This window comes from Scophthalmus maximus, chromosome 6 (genome assembly GCF_022379125.1).
Source record: "Scophthalmus maximus strain ysfricsl-2021 chromosome 6, ASM2237912v1, whole genome shotgun sequence".
NCBI classification, from domain to species: Eukaryota; Metazoa; Chordata; class Actinopteri; order Pleuronectiformes; family Scophthalmidae; genus Scophthalmus; species Scophthalmus maximus.
The window spans coordinates 25,570,515-25,585,863 of record NC_061520.1 but is presented as its reverse complement, the minus strand read 5'-3'; the positions used below and the strand labels follow the sequence as shown (position 1 = coordinate 25,585,863).

At 42.0% G+C, this 15,349-nt stretch overlaps 2 protein-coding genes across 2 annotated transcripts in view; both read right to left on the bottom strand.

The window, feature by feature from the left end:
* mfsd4aa (major facilitator superfamily domain containing 4Aa) overlaps positions 1-487 on the bottom strand; it is a 46,389-nt gene extending 45,902 nt beyond the window's left edge. The window contains exon 1 of the mRNA XM_035632822.2: positions 193-487. Coding sequence (XP_035488715.2) covers positions 193-425 — 233 coding nt within the window. The 5' untranslated portion in view covers positions 426-487. The remainder of the gene's footprint in view (positions 1-192) is intronic.
* A 6,391-nt stretch (positions 488-6,878) lies between these two features.
* cdk18 (cyclin dependent kinase 18) overlaps positions 6,879-15,349 on the bottom strand; it is a 43,515-nt gene continuing 35,044 nt past the window's right edge. The window contains exons 10-16 of the mRNA XM_035632630.2: positions 14,797-14,917; positions 13,583-13,680; positions 13,376-13,481; positions 11,018-11,060; positions 10,823-10,913; positions 9,789-9,866; positions 6,879-9,075 (exon numbers count right to left, since the gene is read on the bottom strand). Coding sequence (XP_035488523.1) covers positions 9,041-9,075; positions 9,789-9,866; positions 10,823-10,913; positions 11,018-11,060; positions 13,376-13,481; positions 13,583-13,680; positions 14,797-14,917 — 572 coding nt within the window. The 3' untranslated portion in view covers positions 6,879-9,040. The remainder of the gene's footprint in view (positions 9,076-9,788; positions 9,867-10,822; positions 10,914-11,017; positions 11,061-13,375; positions 13,482-13,582; positions 13,681-14,796; positions 14,918-15,349) is intronic.

The window sequence follows — 15,349 nt, the reverse complement described above, 5'->3', positions numbered from 1 at the left end:
GGGGACCAACACCTTACAATTTTCATCTTTAAAAAAAAATGTCCAGGTGTTAACTGAGGTGGAATTGAGCAGCCTGTATAGAATACATCATTAAGTGTTGTTTGGCTGATTCCTTCAGATGTGACCTGTGAGATGTCATGTCCAACCTGAGCCCCCCCGCCCCCCCCCCGGCGCGGCACTGATCGGACTCACGTTCTCTTGAAGAGCCCCCCCGCGCTGCTGCCCAGCAGCAGGAAGAACTGCTGCGAGAAGAAGACCCAGGTGATCTGCTGCAGGGTGGACTGGGTCTGGCAGCGCAGGTCCAGGATGGTGGGCCCCAGGAAGGCGATGCACAGGCCGAAGCTGAAGAACGCGCTCCAGTAGGTGACGGTCGGCCGCCAGCGGCGCGCGAACAGCGGCCAGAGGCGCTCGTCCGGCAGCTTCATGTCGGTCCTCGGGGGAGCTGTGTTCCTGTACTCCACTCACCTGCGGAGTGGGGCTCGATCCCACAGAGGGGGGAGGGGGGTGGGGGGGGGGGGTAAACTGAACTCAGGAGTCACTCCTCTGCCCGCTCAGTTTGCAGTTCGGCGTCAATCGTCCTGTTGAGGCGGACGTGCTGCTGATTGGCTGACGCCTCCGAAGGTCCCGCCCCGTGTCCGACTGGTGAATTCTTTCTTTTTTCTTCTGTTTTTCTTTTGTTATGGTACAAAGTTCAAATACAAACAATGAAGGCGCATGTTCAGCTGTACATAACGAATCTCGTGTCGATGCAGTTTGTAGTAAACATAAAAAAAAAATTAAAAACCAGACGAAACATAAAAGATCAAATATGAGAGTCTTATTCCGTTAGAGCAAGGCAGAAAAGTGTCAGGGCATTTTCTGTTCGTTATATATCGAAGGGGCTTTGTGAATGAAATTAGATCATTCTTCCGTCCATTAAAGTGGGGTTTCCCTTTTTGATATCTGCATTTGTGGATTAAATGCTTGTTCAATAAAATGGAATTGTTAATCGAGAAGTCCAAGTTTTTCTCCTTCATCAACACTCCCGTTTGTGTCTGACTAGTTTGACTTTAATAAGAACCGAGAGTAAAGTGATCGTCCGCCAGCAACTGATTTTATCTGGGTCCAACTCTCATAACGGCAAATACAATCCTATTGTTTTTACAGTTTGTATGCTTTTGTATGTCTAATATAGCCACACTGTTATTAACATGATGATATTTGGTAAAGGGTTATGTTATAAAATAAAGAAATTATTGCAATTATCCTTATAACTGCATTATTTTACCTTCTCTGTCATAGATTATAACCCATGCCATTTTTTTCACCTGTTGAAATATCTTTATATGGGCCACACAACCCATCGAACACAATATATTATATATAACCTGCCAAAAAGGATGGAAATCAGTTTCTGGCGGACGATCACTTTCTGGCACCACACCGGCCCCAGTCTACATGGGGCCCTGAGCAGAATTTGCCCAAACCTTTGCTCATGCCACAATTTGTTTTTACCTATTTTGACTTTTTTCATAAAATTGATAATAACCACGCATTATCTTGTTAGCAAACTAGGACATGTTTACACACTATACAGAGACAAAGAAACATTAGCATTCACTTGGAGAGCAAGAGTTTATTTTACTTTCCCTAACATCTTCACATTTCTATTTACCCCATTTGCTGTGGCACAAGATATCCAGAAATCATGTTCGTGACACAACCACTGTTCATGTTTGCAAAGCTGTTAAAACATTTTAAACTATTCCGTATCATTTTGCACTGCTCATCACAGCTGTCACCAATAACTGTAGGATATTTACATTTTGTGAGCAATATATCATAGATAATATCACTTTACCTCACTATTTACGAACACATATTAACTGGTGAACTACATTCAAATTTACACATTTGTACCCATAAATGTTTACACTATAATGAGATCTTTATGAGTGTAAACTGTTATGTCTGGGGAGCAGAGCCGGCCCCAGTCTATATCGGGCCCCAAGCAGAATTTGATTTGGGCCCCCCCCCGAGCCACTAATACTATTGTCATTGCTTGATCGATTGCACACCTTCTGGAAATCTAACACATCCATTATTGACTCTATTAGTTGTAGCTGTGTTGCTCACATTATACCAATGTCAGCCTTTATGCTTCTATGGTTTTTCATCTTAAAAGTAGCCAACTCACAATAGTGGTCTGTTAGCACTTTAATGTTCAAAGTGATACAGTACTGAGTGGCATACTGAACTTGGTTTGCTGAAAAGTATCAAAATAAACCAGCAGACAATGCAATAATCGTAAACAAGTGAACCATTTTAATTGCTTTTGGTTTTTAAAAAATTGCGACAAGTGCAGAACGACAATCAACTACAAATACCATCGACTGTCTGACTGACTGTGGTTGTATCGTGCCTATCCTTACATTGCGCATGCATGAGCATGAACGTGACCTCTGACGGAGGCAGCGGAAATTGATTAAACCAGTATTAGCTTGCCAGCCCGTCAACATAACATTACATTTTTGTATGATTGCCATTGACAAAATATTACATGTCTATAACTAAATAAAAAATTTAAAAATCAAGCTTTCATGTGGGACATTTCAAGTGCTCTTGGGGGCCCCCCTGGTGGCCCCTAAGCAGCCGCTTAGTTCACTTATGCCTAGGGCATAAGGTTCTCATTCATCCAGGTCAAATATTTATCCACCATATCTTCGACTGTATCGACAAAGGAGTGTCCTTATTCCTTTTTAAATGTAGAAAGACTAAACACAACAACCACTAAACAAACCCCCATGGATTAACACGGGACAGCCTCCTCTTCAGGGCAGGTTTCAGATGTGTACCCACATTAAAAGGACAAGGGAGACTCCTTTGTAGATACAGATTGTTTGGACAGGGATGGTTTGAAAGAGGAGTGAAGCAAGCCATCACTGTCAAAGTTGAGGTCTGACAAACCATCTTTCTTCCTCCCATCTACATTGTGGTTTCTTTCATCTCTTCCCAGGAGACTTCAAAACTTAGCCTCTTGTGACAACAGCAACTGTGTGGACCAAGGGGGACTCCGACGACTCTAATGACCCTCGTAACAAACGGTGAACACTGCGAAATAGGGAAGATAAAATTGAAAAACATTGACTTTGAGGAGAAAATTACTGAATACAAGTGAAATCATCTGCCCCTGCAGCAAAATCATTTTACCTGACAACAACACATATTTATGATCAATTCAAGGATACATGAATTTAAAGATAGAAACAAATAAATAACCTTTAAAACAACAAGGTAATTAATCTTATACTTCCAAGCTTAACTTTAAAATCTTGGCAAGCATGGAACAATTTGCAGTGAAAACATACTTGTGAAACATAACGCGTTGAAACAGTCTAGAGCACAAACACTGAATTCAATTCAGTTCAATTCAATTTCATCTGTACAGCGCCAAATCACAACATACATCGTCTCAAGGCACTTTACATAGTGAGGTCAATATTACAATATTACAGGGAAAACCCAACTGAAGAAGCCTCTTGGCTGAGAGGTGGAACGTCTTCAAGAAAGTCCAAGTTGCAGTAGTAGGATGAGTTCTGCTGGTTTTACAGCCGCAAGTAGACCAAACCATTTATTAAATGTTTATATTCTGCTTATAAATTCTAGGTGGACTTGCTGTTTCATCACTTAAAGGGGCAGAGAGCGATTCTGGACAAAGCTTGTTTCTCTCTTCGTTGCTGTTGTGAACTTTACTGCTCTGGCCGGGCCGCGGACCCGGATCCTCAGTAGTGAGTCCGACAAACTAACCACTAGTCCAAAACCGAGGAGTTGCAGCGTCACCCGCTCTTAAAGTGTGGAGATACAAATTGGAATCCCTCGCTTTCCTGACCATGATTACAAGTCAGGGTGCCGCAGGGCAACTCCACTCCATGGATTAATGGTGTATTAAACGTTATCAAATTTTAAATATGCAGGAGACCTTTTGTTATTGTAAACATGTAGATGTTAACATGACAATACAGCCCCTCCTCTGCTCCTGTAGATGAGCAGATGCTCTAATTATGTTTTTTTTTAATGTTCTTTCAGTCTATATTTTTGCTTTACTATTTAGGTATAGTTGAGGAGATCTTTCAGACTTTGATAATTTCATTTATAAAAAAAGAATGCACCTCTGCTTAATTATGTGGTTCTTGTGGAGTGAATTGTATTTTTTGATTAGGTTTCATAACAGTTTTCTCATATTTTAAGATGTTTTTAAATTTAGAAGACAATAACAGACTTATCTTACACTTCAATTGTGATTCGGTTTTCTCTCCTAGATTTTCCCACAGGAACCTTTGGATTATGTGAATATTATAATATTTTAAATATTATTTGAGATATTGCTGTACTGGAGACCACGTATAACATCCATTTGGTTTTGTTCCCTCCCACAGCACACTATCTTATTGACCTTCATGTGCATTTATCATATTGATATTTTTATTTGCATGAATTTGCTTTAACATTTTGTTTTGGATGTAATTTCTTTTTTCTAGTATCTGCAGTTACTGTAAGAATGATTACACACACTGTGTCAACTGGTGAACATCAAGTGTCTTGAAATGTCATGATTACATTGTATGTATGAAAATGTAATGCAATATGAAGCGAACGCAGATCAGGGATCAAACCAACAAAACATGCTTAGATGAACCCCGTCAGTCGCCACTGTGCACATACGGTGTGTGGGCTACACCGGCATAAACAGCAAGTCATTGTTAACATCTGTAATATCTGGTTGTAATATGAACGTGCCCACTGTTTGCCAAGAAAGACAAACTGTGTTAAAAATGTCAAGGTGACATATTGATGATGACTGACGACGTAGGCCATCCGCACATTGTTGAACATGATGTTTCAGGCGCTCCAACAATTGGTTACTACAGAAAATCCAGCTCAGTTGCTCGGGTTGTAGCGACTGACGGAGCGACAACTCAGCATGCAGTTGTCCAACAGCACCATCTTCTGTACACGTTAATGTACATATGCCTTTGAACCGCATGCTCCACTTGCATGTTATCAACTCACAATGCTGCAATTAAGTATGCAAGAGACGCTGAAAAGAAAAGACTTTGAACAGGTGAGTGTTCCAGAATTTTAATAGTTTACATATTGATTAATTCATCAATTATGCAATCAATTGTATGCCTGTTGGCAGTCACAGTACATTCAATTTATCACTTTTAGAACAGTGTAGACAAATCACACAAAATATCACATCTTTTACAAAATCTAAACGTATCTTTTATAAAACATTTAGACATAATCCGCAGGGTTTTTAAATATTTTATTTGAAATACAGTGCTCTATTTTAATACGGCATAAAACTCACTGAGAAAGATTAAAACATCTGTTAAAATACATATATATATATATATATTCTATATATATATATATTTTATTTCTTTGTCATTACAGTATTTAAAATAGCTTCATTTACCACAACTAAACACAAAGTAATACTTCTGCCACTGAAGGAAGGGAGGGGGAGGCTCATCCCGCCGAAGTCCCCGGAGCATTGCCCTGAATTCCTTCTCTTCTCACCGCCGTCACCTTCACTTGGGCTCGCTGACAGGTGACCAGAGTGTCGGATGGTCACAACAAGTTACCATTATCCTTCCATCAGCTCCATTCACTTTTAGAGGTAGAAAAACTTTCAACGGCCATTTAACTTCAATTGGCATCGTTCTCTTCACTCACACAAACATAACCAACCCCCCCGACCTGTGCGTGGTGCTGGATTGCCGTGGGGCTTCAGCACTTGGCTTAAGGGCACCCGAACACACTCAAACCAACTCCCTGATCCCACAATATTGCTGTTCACAACACCCCTCGCTGTGCCGCCATTGCTCGTTGGCGCTGAACCAAACCAAGCCGGCATATGGCCGCCCAGGTGTGCGCTCTCAGATAGCATACCAGAGCTCCTTAATCAGAGGTCGCGTCCTGCCAACGCCGGCTCAACGGGACCCCTATGCCCCCCATTCTGTGTTTGTAGCTTTTTATAAAGAGCTGTGAGACAGAATAAACATTCCCGACATAAACAGGATGTGGAGAAGGGACAGATTTACAACTGCAGCTTCTCTACCTCTGGCTGGCCCCGTCTCATGTACTCGTGCGTGACAACCTCCTTAAACTCTGTGAATCAAATAATCCAGCGATACTGAATCAAAGCCAATTGATGTCAACACACTGCAGATTTCGCCCACCTCGCCCCAAAAGACTTCGGCAGATCAGACTGATGGCTGGGAGTCAAGGAAGGTTTTTCACTTCTGTGGGGTTGTTTTCTCACGTTTGTCGTCAGGTTCACATGTGGATCTGGCTTTGTGCAGCCATCCATGTACTGTCTTCTGTGAGTGAGTGCCCTGTCCGCAACAATTAATGTGTACATACTTGCATGAACTGCAGGATATGATGGATCTCAGGTGAAACTTTTACTGTGGCTGTATGTCGCCAGTGTACACCACCTGTGTTGGTTCCTGCTCGCTTTATTTTGTTGCTGGCCTACCAAATACGTTGATAATCTGACTACAGCCGTGTTTTGGACGAAGGCAGATCAGGGTCAGGAGTACACTGTAAAACTCCAACAGATGCACTTCAGTCGGCAGACCGCACAATTTAAAAAGAGGCATGTGCCAGGTCTGAAATAATGCAATTGCAGGGGTTTGTATGCATACAGTTTGGCGGAGCCCAGCAGGAGAAGCATGCAAACGTGCTACTGCCGTCTCCCCTCAAAGGCTTTCATGGCGTCGCACGTGGTTGTTTTCGCCTGAACAGTTGTGTGAAGACGAGTCGACAGACTAAAGAGAACTTTTCATGTCTGGCGAGACATTGTGTGAATTGGGCAAACGTGTAAGATCTTCTGTCCTTTCCGGAAACCGTCAGATACAGCCGGCCCAATTCTGATTAATAATAAGTGTGGGTGAGGGGTTTTCCAAAATTGCCTGACGATCTGATATTTTGAAGCATACTGCCCCCTTGGGCCTAATGGCATTCATGTGAAAGTTGGCAGAATGCTTCATCAGAAGACAGATTTTGATTTCTCTCCAAAGCTGTCCCTTCCACCCTTCACAACCACTGTGCCATTTTCCAGACATGTGCAACAGCGTGACCACCTTCGAGGAGAGACGGTCCTCAATCATCCCCATCGCTGCATTCTGCCCGTCTCTGTGACAACACAATTATCACCCACCTAACGTGTCGCTTTTTTGACAGCTGGAAACACTTTGGCCTTCAGATGAAGTTATACGACAGAGCGGCAATGAAGGATTCTGTTCAGGTGAACCACAGCTCGGACTCCCCACCAATCGGTCACAATCGAGGAAGCCTTTCGGATCAAAAGGCAACATGTCCTCAAAAACCTGCAGCAAGTCCCATTGCTTTTCACTTAGCATTTCTGGATAGCCCCTAACATACATGTCTCAGAATATCCACACGCACACACACACTGAGGATCGAATTATATATACGTCCAAAAACTCAATTTTAGTGACTGGAAGAATGGCGGTGATAGGAAGCCACTTTTTTACTCCACACCGACTGTATCTCTCTCGTATTGCACAGTTCATTTAAAGAAAACCTTGATCACACCCCGCGGGTCTTTAATGTAATATGGTCCTAACCCTGCGTCATTGGGTTTCGATTGGCATCCCTCTTCTCTGCTGGAACTCAACAGCACAGGACACTGAGCGAGGGGATGGAGACAGAGTCGGGAGCAAATACAGAAGAGAGGAGAGTGTAGCTTTGTTACTGCATCTCACTTCATCATCGAGGGCACAAGCATAACATCTGGGCTCAATCCCAACCGCTGCTACGAGAAAGTACTTGTTGAACGAACCTTTCCCATTTTATTGATCTAGGGTTAAGGGGTCTCTGTACATTATGGGGTCACGTTTTGAAACCATGTCGGGTAAGACACTAAGGGAAAGGGAGCAGCCTTCAGAGGACACTTCTGGTTTGTGCAAATAGGAGACAATTAGAAATACACACGCTCGCAATGAGTTATTTACAGACACAGAGCGAATAAGAACATGCCTTCTAACACACTGGACGCACAAATATCAAATAGAGATTCTTCACAAGCCAAGACATCATGCGCAGTTCACTAAGGCAACTTCAAGAGCTGGAGAGAGAGTCAGCTGTTAACACTGTATGGAACAAAACCTGAAGCATGGAGTCGCCGTAGCGAGGCAAATCTGCTTTGCATTCACGATGGAGTCAGATATGAACGGTGTGTTGCTACTATTTCAATATAGGGACTACTGGTGTATTTACAACGTCAAGGCTGTCGGGTCATATAACACGCCCTTAGCTGCCACACCGGGGGGATCTTCTGACCTGGAACCAATCAGTTCATCACAGATAAATCTGATTTACCTTAAATTATGTCCGTTTATGAGCGAGCAAATGTATTAAGGTAGCTAACCTCTGTCACCTAATGCGTTAGTGCCACACATTTTTCATTAGCTGTATGAGGTTGAACCTTTCCCGTTGTTAGTTTTAGAGCATCATTGTACTTAATTTGCCTATTTGTTCATTCATGACTTACAAAGACACAAACAGTGTCAACTAGGACTCGAACAGAAATGATCCATGATAGTCCTATGATTCGTTAAGTGGCCCATTTTTTCTTGGATTGAAATGTGAATGTGTATGAGAGTGTCTCTGTGTGCGTGCGTGTCAGTAGGACACTTAAATCTCTGGTGCAGCTAAGTAACGGCAGCATGTTCAATGAAGCTGATTGTGCAAATGTAGGCAAATGGCTGTGTGTGTGTGTGTGTGTGTGTGTGTGAGGGTTTCTCAGCTCATTCCTTTCAAGTGCAGTACAAGTTAGTATCCAGAGACCCCGTGTGTCACCACGGTCAGCTGCCATGGAAGTGAGTGAGTGCACATAGGTTTGTGTGTACGTGTATGAGCTGAGGCATGCTTGTGAATGTGGCGAAGAGCTGGCCTTTGAGCTGTGGTCGGTGAAGGCAGCTCCCCCTTTTCTTCTGTGCGTCTCTCCTCGTCCTCTGTGCGACCTCTAGAAGATGCTTTGTCTTCGGTTCTTTCCTCGAGCTGAGCGGAGACAAAGCGGGGGAGCACTTTGGTGATCATTAACGGCTAATGCTTTTCCCATAAACGACCCCAGTGACCCCTGCATCAGTTTATAGACTGATAGACTATGGGGTCAATATTGTGAATGTATGTGTCTTAAATGCTTTATATGAGCCTGCTGAGGAATATAAGGACAACCCCTTGTTTGTTTTCCTTGTCTGTTCAGTTCCAGTTAGTGACTCCTTCGGCTATTTTATCTGTGCCACAGTAAACAAACTCAGCATGCTGGCTTCTTGCAGAGCATCGCTAATTAGCAAAGGACATCTGCAGACACTTCAGCATTTTCGATAGTGTGGATCAGGGGCAAAACAATCTTCAATGGATTTTTTGATCATTAGTTTCATTACCAACAGTTCAGGAAACTCACAGTGTGAGAGAGTTTCTATCCCACAGTTGTCAGTACAGACTTATGTGTTAACAAAAGTTAACACTAATATAATATAAAATAAAATAAAAAGATAAATAGTAAGAAATAATCATAATAGAAAGACAAAGCTCTTCTCATTATGTTATGTTCTACACACACAATCTGCAGAACATAGTCCATATGCAGAACTATTGTAAATATATATATATAACCCACACTGAATCCACAAGAATGTCCGGCCAGTTACTATGACTGGACCAGCTCTTATGGTGGATTCACATGATGTTACCTGGGGCAGGGAACTTACTTAAAGGCTGAAAGACGGAGCTGCGTTGGCCTGGGTCCTTCTGGAGCTGCACCTCTCTGAGGGAGAACACCGAGGCAGCTGGGAGGGGAGAGAGGAGCCTTGAGAGCATGAAAAGAAATCTTCTGTGTGTTGCCTCTAATTTATTACCATTCAACCTGGAGGTTCTCATCTGACATGCAAACCAGCCAGACAAATGTTACGACAAATTTGTATTGTTGGGACCCAAAGTCTGTAAAACATTCAAACTAGATTTTTTAGTTTCACTGTACTATTTCCCTTTTTACATTCTTACTTTTGATACGTTACAGTGGTGCCCCCAGAATGTTGTCACTGGGATGGCCAGATGGAGCGACTGAATTTCAAGGATTCTATTATGCTGTTGTACTATATTTTGGAGTTTTGGATTTTGATAACTTTTCCTTTAGAGACTGTAAGTCTGTTTTTTGTTTCCGTAGTGATTAAATACTCCTTTTTCCCCACACCTTCATTTGGGTCCTCCTCCTTGACACTGAGACCTAACTGTACTATTTAACTATTCTAAATAATATACCCAACGTAAAATATCAGATAGAAGCATTTTACCTTGAAGTAGCAATTATGCATATGCTACTTCAACTCGCCAGGAGGGGGCCACTGGGGGGGCCAGTGATTTATTTCAACAGATGACAACAGAGACTGATGGTTGAGCTTACAAATAACAAGCTGAAAAAATGGGCACCTTCAACGCAACACCTACTGTAGATAGGGCAAATAAATGTTCACATGTAAGGTTAAAAAGTCACTCAGCTTACACAATATTTAGCACTGCACACAGCTGCTCCGTGTAGGAAACGGTCAAAGTAAAAGTCGGACCTTCATTTTGTGGGATTCAACTGTGATTTCTTTTTATAAAGGCCACAGCTGAGAGGTGGCACATTCAGAGGGGAAGCACAGTCTGCCGTTCACAGCCAGTCACGCCAAGAACTGTGGGATTACATTACACCTGAGAGGCTTTTACACTGTGTGTGTGCAGCGTATGACTGTGTGTGTCTTACTGTCTGCCAAATTGTGTACGTTCTCCCCCAGCGCCAGGAAGTAGGGGTGTCGCAGAGCGGCTTCGGATGAAATTCTGCTCCTGGTGTCGTACTGCAATCACAGTACAAAAGCCGCTGATTAGACCGACTGTGAAATCGCTGTTGCGGACCGACTAAATCCAGGTGTGTGAAGGTCATGGTGCCTTTGTCTCATACCAGCAGCAGAACAGACAGTACATCCATCCCCTCCGTGTCCAACCTGATGAAGACGGAGAAAAGAGTTCAGCTTGAGTACTGCGATCATTCTTTTCCGAGAATTACTGTGATGACTGGTAATAAAACGAAAATAATGAAAGCGAATCACAGTCATGTATTCTGGTCATGTAATGCTCTTAACTATTTCTGGGAAAAATTCAGTGCAATAAATCATCAAAATGTTCGGCACCTTTGTAAATAAAAACCCCCAGTGTCTACTTCTAGGGAAGATACCAGATGAAATTCCAAAGAAAGACTCCCACTTGTTTTATATTATGAGGGTTGCAATAATTAAGCAAATAACACAAAACTGGTTGCAAAATGACAACTCACTTAATTAATCATGAATGGAAAGATCTGGAGATTGAAATATATTAAATGGAGAAGACTACTATGAGCATTAGAAATCAAATGTATTTATTTGAAGAAAGACGGGAGAATTGGATTAGATATATAACATAAATAAAGTTGTTTTTTTCCCCCTTTCTTTCTCTTTCTTCTCTCGGATGGTTTCAAAGTGGATAAACATGTGACATTATGTTCTCCTGTAACATGATTAACTTTACTTCTCATTATTTTACCTTTGAACATTGGAACTGTGATATATGATTTGCAAATTATTATCATTAAAAACATTTTTTGTATTTGTTGTCATTTTATGTTATCTCAGTTTTTCTTTTTGTTGTATATTTGTCTTGTTAAGTATATTGTGTGTTTGTTAATTAACCGTAAAAAAAAATGCTAATAAAAAAATTATAATGAGGGGATAAATATCTGCATGTGTGTAATATATGTATGAGAATATAAGAAAATACAAATTTAGCCCCCAAAATGTTCTGGAGATTTTTCTTATTTTAGTTGAACCAATAATACATTATAAGCTATATGGCAATAAAAAAAGAAACAAGTATAAAACACAGTAGAAGACAACATGTAGCACCTCTCAGAGTTCAGTTGGGTTAACAAAGGAGTGAAATGGGATTTCGGGTGCACCACATTTCTACCGCAGCACGGAAAAAAAGCAAACCCCGGCTCTAAAGAGGACTGGTGGCATTTTTTTGACGTAACCTGACGGCCACTGTAGATTCTCCTACACACTCAGTGGGGAGGGGGAGGCAAGGCCATCTGTAACGTCAGACTCGGCACCGTGGTTTCACTGTGGCTCGCCCAAACCCATAGATCTCAAATACAGCACATCTATTGGTTCTTTTAAGATACAGTTAAACACTCACCAGTTTCGATTGGTCTCATCGGGTGGTACATGACGGGTACACTTTCAATTTCTTATATAATTGAAAATTGTTATTATCTACGCATATATTTATATTGTTGCTAATGTTTTTCTATTTTATTGACTGAGCGTCTTTTTGGATTTGTGTCCTTGAGTCCCTTGACATGAATTATTATCATTCTTATTCACCGTTGATGCCAAAAGATCATCCGACAAACCCGTCCTTTAAATATAAACTGATGTAAGTACAAGGAGAATAGCACAGGAGACATGTTTTTGTCCTGGTTTCTCTTGTCCCATGTCAGCTGGAATTGGCTCCAGCCGCAACAAGCAAGACACTTAACCTTAAATTTCCCCTGACGGCTGTGACTGATGTGATAGAAAGCGCTGCCTATAGAAGTGCTGAATACGTGTGTGTGTGTGTGTGTGTGTGTGTGTGTGTGTGTGTGCTCTATATATAAATACAGTCCATTTACCATTTGGTGATCCTCTGACATTCTGTAGCAAACTCATTCAATGTAATTGAATTTGAACAATATTGGTTGATTAGCTAACTTTTCATTGAGATTGAAATTGACCAATCTACCCATCAGCCCCAGCTTTACTTTGTATAGTGGTAAATTTGCTGCACATTGCTTGCGCCAGTGGTGGAAAACTGACACGAGTACAATTTTGAGTTACTTGAGTATTTCACTTCCACGCTACTTCATGCTTCTGCTTTTCAATGTTGCATTTTACTTTTACTCCACAACATTTTAGATTATGTATACAGTCGAATAAAATGATTCATACAAAATGAATAGTCTACAGTACAAAGCAGTTCAAACCAGACCTTTTACCTGAACATTTTTGTGCTTTTACACAAGCATTATTTTGTAGACTTCAACTTGTAGTTCCTACACCAAGATATCACTACTTTTACTGAAGACAAAGACGATGGCACCTCTTCCAACACCCGCTAACGTCCTGAACCAAGGTGGTGAATATGACAAACACACAGTACCATCAGCATTTTAGCATGTCGACATGAGCACTTAGGTGAAACTACCACAGTGTCGCATAACAGCTTTTTCATGCGTTAGTGATACCTGGGCACATGGTTGATGAGAGCTTGAGGTCTGTACTGAGGAAAGAGGTAGGACCTAAACTCCTCGCTACCGCTGATGCCGGGCCACGACTCTTCTGTTGGAGTACCTGAAAGACGAGGAACGAAGGAGATCCATCGGGTCATCTGTCGCTTAATCTCAGGTAACGTGGCCTTTTAAAAACATTGTTATATTCTGCTGCTCCCTTACCAATGAGTCTGAAAATTAAATGTAGCTCCTCCTTCACAGTGGCACCAGGGAACATGGGACGACCTGTCGCCATTTCAAACAAGATACAGCCCACTCCCCTGTAAGGACAGGGCGGAGGCGAAAGTCTGACATGTTGAAACTGTAGGTGAGGCCGCGTTCAACAAACACAAACACAAACACACTGCAAAGCTGGCTGAATTTGAGTGCAAACATATGCTTTAAGTGGGCCTTTTGATCCGTGTGCCGCGTGGTCTGATGGGAGCGCACGCAGTTGGGTGAGGTCATTAAAAGGCTCCGTCGTGTTGCTAGAGAGCCACACAAACTGCTACTGAACAAAAGCACACAAGGAAGGTGAATATGGATGAATAACCCTCCATTGTGTGACTAGTGACTAATCTCTCTGCTAATAATGAGGGGGATTTTAATGCATGATTCATAGGAAGGCCGGACTGGCTCGGGTTGTTAGGTATCCGCATAATGGGGGCTGAAACCGGGCTGGCACGAGCGGGCCGACAACCCTGTGTGCTTTGTGTTGCCCTAAAAGATCGCAGCAGGTCAGCGCTGCTCATCTATATTGATAATAGTAAATCTCATTTTGAGCATTCATACCTACTATGCCTTAGCCAACTGATCCCTCACACCTCAGATCAAGTTCTGGCCCCACAATATTTTTATTGTGTATACAACCTCATTGACTGAGAGAGCTCACACGATATAAATGTATTTATGAACGTATTCCTTCATGTAATTTAGAAATGAACAGAGAAAAGTAATATTTTTTCCTGTCTACCTGAGCCAGATGGGCCGAATAATCAGTTTAGAAACTAAATGAGATTGTAAAATAAATAAATAAATAAACAAAAAATATATTACTTTCCATCTGGCCAGTTGATACCAGCCTCAATAATTATTTATGAGGCACTTAGTGTTTGAAATGTGCAAATTATTGTGGTCTTTTATATTACACATATACACACAATACAGTACACGTACACAGACCACACGTACTGTTCAGCAATTTTGGATCATATTGGGATTTGCACAACGAGCTGCAAATAGTATATCTAACGATCTCCATGTAGGGTCAAGCCTCTACGAGGCCTCAGTTGGCACTTTTCAGATTTCATAACATAGTGTCCACCCCTGTTTGTGTAGCAGCGCAGTACAGCTAATAAGACGAGGCGAGCAGACGTCAACTTCCGCGTACTACTCACCACATGTCGATGGGTGTGGAGTATTCCGTGGAGCCGAGGAGAACGTCGGGGGGCCTATACCACAGAGTAACCACTTCATTGGAGTAGGTCTTAGTGGGGACGGACTTGGCCCTGGCCAGACCTGAGAAGACCGGACAGAGTTAAAGGCCGTGAGAGCTTAGGAACAGAAGAATGGATTTCCATCCATAATCCCCTTGAAAATGACAAGTACTGTGTGTCAGCAAGCATATACTATGAGACATTAGGATGCATTAAGTCTCGTGCTGTATAGTGGGGTGAAATTGTAACAGTAACAGCAAAACCTCATGGCATTTTCCCCTTTGATGTCTACACATTGTGTTTGCACAAAGCGGATAACCTATGAAAAAGGCTTTAACAGTTCCCTTATCTGCTTATTTGCGGTGCTTTGTTTAAATTGTCGAAACATTGTGGAGCAACCCTGGTGGGTTTGTCTTCTCACTTCCAGTGAAAAAAAAAGGACAAAACTCAGAGAGAAGAGCATAGTTGCTAGGATACAGGGAGTAAAGGTGCTGAAGGAATGAAGGCATCTCTG